At 38.3% G+C, this 6,000-nt stretch overlaps 1 protein-coding gene across 1 annotated transcript; it reads left to right on the top strand.

Annotated features, from left to right (window-relative positions):
* Positions 1-246: 246 nt before the first annotated feature.
* Positions 247-979, top strand: LOC141623113 (large ribosomal subunit protein uL24z-like). Its single transcript, XM_074439183.1, has one exon. It carries the CDS (start codon positions 351-353, stop codon positions 789-791), a length of 441 nt encoding a protein of 146 aa, XP_074295284.1. The 5' UTR covers positions 247-350; the 3' UTR covers positions 792-979.
* The last annotated feature ends 5,021 nt before the right edge of the window (positions 980-6,000 follow it).

Here is a 6,000-nt window from a genome sequence, read left to right as displayed (position 1 = left end):
TAATTTTCCAGCAGAGCTTGTTGATGTTGCGAGTTTGGATTTAAGTAATATGAATTAATCCCCTTGGGGGTTTTTTATCAAAAAAAAAAAAAAAAAGAAATCGAACCCGACCTCAATATATTGGATTATCCGATGCTATTGAACAAGCTCTTCTAATTTATCTTGGGCCAACCCAAATCATTCAAACAATTAAGCCCATACACACTTATACACTACACCAAAAACCCCATTCATTTCCCCATTTCCCACTTCACTCACCTCTCTTATAAACTCCTTACAACTTCCTCAAAACCCTAACCCTTTCCTTTCCCCTTCCCCAACCCCGCCTCCACACACCCAAACCTCCAAAAATGAAGTACAACCCACGCGTCTCATCCTCCCGCCGCAAGAGCCGCAAGGCTCACTTCACCGCACCATCAAGCGTCCGCCGAGTCATCATGTCAGCACCACTCTCAACCGACCTTCGTTCCAAGTACTCAGTCCGATCCATGCCGGTCCGCAAAGACGACGAAGTCCAGGTTGTTCGAGGTCACTTCAAGGGTCGTGAGGGTAAAATCGTCCAAGTTTACCGTAAGAAGTGGGTTATCCATATTGAGAGGATTACTCGTGAGAAGGTTAACGGGTCGACTGTGAATGTTGGGGTTCATCCTTCGAAGGTTGTGATTACGAAGCTGAGACTTGATAAGGATAGGAAGAGCTTGCTTGAGAGAAAAGCTAAGGGACGTGCTGCTGCTGATAAGGAGAAGGGAAGCAAGTTTACTACTGAAGATGTTATGCAGTCTATTGATTAGTTATTAATCTGAGGTATGGTTATGAAACAAGGAGGATGTTTAATTTTGTTGTTTAAGAAGACAGATTTTGGATCTGGTTTTTGTTTTAGGTTTTGTTGTTGCTGTATTGCGGATTTTATTATGTTTAGCATCGATATGGTTAACTATGCTGTTATGTTTTGGATTTTATCAAGGTTTTTGGATGATTATTTCTGTGTAAGTCGATTTTGTGTGTAAAATTGTCTCGCATTTTAGTACGGTTGTAGAAGCAGGATTTTGTGGCGTAAGCAGAATTTATAGTTACAGGTGTAGCTGCTCCAGGGTAGATACGTTAGGGGGTGGTGTTGTCTTTTATGGCAATGGGTGAGTTTGTCTATGTCTGCTGTTGGTTGTATGGGAGGAAATATTGTTGTTTTCAACTGGCTTGGTGGTGCTTGGGGCTAGTTTTAACAGTGGCTTAGACTCGGTTAGTTGGGCGTGGGTTAGGTGAGACTTGAGAGGGATGTAAAAGAAGATAATATAGACTATGACGGTGTATAAGCTGTGCCGAGGTTGTGTATTTCTTTAGGGTATGATTTCTTAATAAATCAGTAAGAATGTTTTACACGAGACTTATTGTGTTTGATGGGACTTCGTTGGGAAGTTGCTTATTTTGAATCCAAAAGTGCTATTGTAGACGATGATGAGAGTCATTGTCTCCTTGCTGGTATTGTTAACGAAGTGACTTACTCTTCTTTCCTCACCATAACAGGATTATAGCCTTTTTTTTACATACAACTATCTAAAGCAAGACTCCCTGTTTATCTTTTTGTTCTATGATTTGGAATCGTTCTTCCGGAGTAATCAATTACCCTTGTTTGATGTCCACTAGACCAGTTAAGCTGTGATATTTGTTTGGTTGGTATCTTACATTTTCTGCTGCTTTGGATCTACGGGATACGATTACATTGTTGACTATTGAGTACCAATTATGAAAATGACATTAGATCTTTTTCATAATTTTACAGTGCCATTCATCAAAAGCGTATTTTGAGTATTACCTTGATGAATGTTTTGCAAGTGTTCCCATTTTAGGATCGTATTGGGATTAACTATTTGTGATTGTGGGTTTTGGTACGGGCAAAATTTCAAAAATTTTAAACCACTCAGGTACTTTCCGCCTAGTTTGGCCTGTTTTACTAGATTCCCTAGTAGATGGGATGGTTTTTGGTGTTGAAGTGGGGTGGGAGAACGTGGTTGCAGTCGGTTGTTGGGGAGGAAATATGCTTATTTTTGCCTGGCTTGTTGGTGGTTTTGGCTTGTGCAGTGGTGGCTGGGGCTGGGTTGCATGAGAGTGATGTAAAAGAAGGATTTGAGGGAGTGAATTAAGACTAGAAAGGTAGTTGTCTTTCTTTCCTTGAAGGAAAAGGAAGGTACTATAGATTACGAGGGAGTATAAGCTATTCTGAGGGACTGAGGGTATATGTTTCTTTAGCGTATGATTTCACAGTAAATGAGTGTCAAGGATTTTTTACATGAGACTTGCTGTGTTTGATTGGACTGGGCTGGATTGGAAAGTTGCTTATTTTGAATCCTGAAGTGTGTACTGTCGATAATGATGAGACATCAACTCACGAGAGTAATTGTTTCCTTGGTGGTCGTTACGTTAATTGCTGGGGTGTCCTTAATATTAAGGACTGTTCTTTATGTCATACCAACTATTGGAATCATTAAGATATTTATTGGGATTAACTATTGACATATTTGATCTTTCTCATAGTTTCAGTGTGAAATCATACGCTAAAGGATCAAATTGAGCATTACTGATGGATGTTCTGTTAAGTTTTACCTTTGAAGGATCATATTGGGATTTAACTTTGTTTGATTGTGGGTTTTGTTCCCGTAAATTATGTACTATAAGAAGGTATACGCCTATACGTAACCCTTATGGCTTCAAATGTAGAAACTTAAATGGATGAGCTTGGTCTTTTATGAAGTGCTTTGTGTGTCCAATTATGGACCCTAATGGATCTGGATTCTCGTGTCTTGTACCAAATATACATGAAGTTGTGCAAGCAATGAAGGAATTTCTTGTGATATAACCAGAGGTATATTGTGCGCAGGTTGATTATGTTCTTCATTGTTTGGATCCTTTGTATTAGTGTTTGCATACTTCACATTTTATGTTCAATTCGACATCTGGGCTGCAACCCTAACCCCTTATCTTACCCCTTAATTGTTTGGATTGAGTGATTTAGGGGGAAAATAAAGGGAGGGAGAGTAGGGGGTTTAAAATCCCTTATTTGATAGCAAATAATGATGGGGGAAATGGAGTGGGAGAGATTTGGAGGGATCCAATTTTTTTTCTTTAAGCCTACTCAAAATCTCTCCACATTAGGCAAGATTGGGAGAAAAATTATATCCAAACAACCACACTTCATTCCCCTTCCCTCCCCTCCCTTTCCCTCCACTTTTGTCATCCAAATTCCAAACACCCCCCAAATGTTGCTATGAATTTCATAATTATTTGATTGCATCTTTAACCGATTATCAAATCTTGACGAGGATGTTCTTTTTATTGTAGTCAGATATTGTAGAACTTGTGTCGTAAATACATATTTTCCAGTGCATTTGTAAATTCACCGTGTTGTAGACACTAGAGGTGGTCAGGCCGGACGTGGGCCAGGCTAGCATGATATTTTTGGCCCATGGACATGTGGGTTTTGGGCGGGTTTGTGTGCCGGGCCTTTGTAACTTTTGGAAAATACGTTGTCCAAGTCAGCTTTGTTAGCGGGCGGGACTAATGGGTTGTCCCGTCCATGAACAACTCTAGTAGACACCCATTTTTCCTCGGAGATGAGTGCTTTGAGTTGCGCTGTGTTCTTAGTTCAGATTTGAAATATTGTTTCCCCCATCAAATGTAAACTTCCACCTATTTTTGGCTTTTGCTTTTCAATTTTGTTCACCTTTCTCCGACCTTTTTTGCTTTTCCTTGATAAACTTGTCAAAATCTGACCCAACCTGCAAACTTGGCCCGTTTTAAGGTTAAAAAACCCGTAAATCTTGACCCTTGACCCAAAATGACCTGTTATTTTAGGGTCAATCCCCGACCCGACCCCTTTGACCCGTTTTGTCAAAGATAAACTAAAAATATTATTAAAATATTTATATTTTTATATTATATTTAAAATAATAAAAATAAGGGTTTTTCTCATTTGTACCCTTGAGTTATTACGTTTTCTCACTTGTACCCTCTCATTTTCTTTATTCTCAGCAATACCCTTCTATTATCTTACTAGTCCCAAACATGACCTTAATGACTTTTTTCCGTCAAAAAGTCTGTTAGTTACCCTTCATCTCTCTCCCATAATTATCCATTTGCTGAACTCACTCATCATACTCTTTGCCTTCTCTTTCCGTCACTACTCACTAGCATAGCCTCCATCAACAACCCAACTCTATCTTGGCTTAAACCCAAAAATACTTCCAAAAAATTGAGAGTATGATTCCATATGTGCTGTGAAAAAGAAGAATTGCCTGCAAATGGGCTAGGTGGTCAAAAATTGGTTTGTCGTGGCTCCATTTTCTGTTAGAGTGGCACGAAACGGAGAGAGTAATATAATAAGTCCGCTAGCGTTAAGAGCGGTTATGGGTAACTCTAAAATGGAGGACAGTGGCTCACAAATGGGTAATTGGTGGCTCGAGTTTGGGTTGGCGCGACGCAAAAATTGAGGTCGATTGCAACAAAAATATGATTTAATGGTGGTTCAAAAGTTGTCGAGGGTGGGTTGAGATAGATTGCCATGGTGGTATTCGTTGTCGATACGATGGCTGAGAAGTGTCTATCTGGTGGCTGGTTAGTTTGGTTGTGTTGTTCACTGGTGGTGAGCTTTAGTTGTTGATTATGAATGGTTATGGTTCAATCATAGGTGTTGTTATGGCGGTCACTGGTTTTAGAGGGAGGAGAAAGATGAAGTTGATTGCATGATGGGATTAAATAATTAATGATTGTGTGTTACGATTGCTAAAAGCAGGGGTATTAAGGTTAACATAATAAACTAACGGACTTGTTTAACAGTTACAAGTAGTAAGGTTACGGTTGAGACTAAGAAAGATACTATAAGGGTACAACTGAGAATAAAGAAAAAGAAGGGGTATAAGTGAGAAAACCTAATAACATGAGGGTACAAGCGAGAAAAACCCTAAAAATAAAAATTATTATTTTAATATTTTTAATTAAAAAACTAATTCAAAATTCAATTATATATAACTTTTATATCAATAAATAATAAATAATAAAATAATTATTAAAATAATGAATATAATAATATTAATATTAAAAATAATTTAATTTTAAAAAGTACGTTTTTTCGGTAGAAAAATAATAAAATAAAAAACGTCATAAACTTTTTTCTGACCTGTATTCTGTTACTCCAATCCGACCCGTATATGCCTCAACCCGAGACCCATATGGCCCAACCTGTATATGCCTCAACCCGTATTCGATCCGACCCGTGGACCCGACTTGTTTGACAGGTCTACTTGATATATTAGGGGGGGATAGCTTCACCTATAATGATCCTCCATACGGAGTCTAGTGTTATGGGACTCGTTAGGTTTGCGGGATGGTAGGAACTAGGAAGTAAGCGTGGACTGCATTTTTTTTTCTCAGTGTTAATGCATTTAATATTTGGCAGCCCTAAAACCACGGGCCAAAAAGCTAATGCCACGAAATTTACCCTTCCAAAATAGTGATGTTATAAGATATGCTCTCACAACTTCCAATTCCACTTGAGCCACCATTGGTATCAATCTGGATTGTTTTAGGCTCCTAGACTCTTACTGATACCAAACATACTGTAGATTGAGCTATTCTTAATCGCTTTTGATGTCGGTGTTAAATCTTATATACCTCACGTAATCACCAGTTTACAGTGATTTTTCCCCCTGCGCTAGAGATGACTGACTATTCAAGTATTTGTTGTATACTCTAATTCTAAGGCGATTACATGATTCTCTAGTATGCAAAATAATCAAAGCTAGACAAATTTTTTGACTCATGTGTCGACTTATGTTGTGGAAAAAATGTTGAAACGTTGATTTGTCCTTGTAGTGCCAATAAGATTATATAGATGTATTTGGACCAGTTACTGTTGTGTCGTATAGCTTTAAATATGAGAAAAATTGGTGAAGCTCATTTGTACTTGGAATTGTTTCAAGTTTCAACAAATGAAGAAGGAACCTGTATGTA

Source organism: Silene latifolia, chromosome X (genome assembly GCF_048544455.1).
Source record: "Silene latifolia isolate original U9 population chromosome X, ASM4854445v1, whole genome shotgun sequence".
NCBI classification, from domain to species: Eukaryota; Viridiplantae; Streptophyta; class Magnoliopsida; order Caryophyllales; family Caryophyllaceae; genus Silene; species Silene latifolia.
The sequence above is the reverse complement of the archived record's forward strand: the minus strand, read 5'-3'. Positions and strand labels throughout refer to the sequence as shown.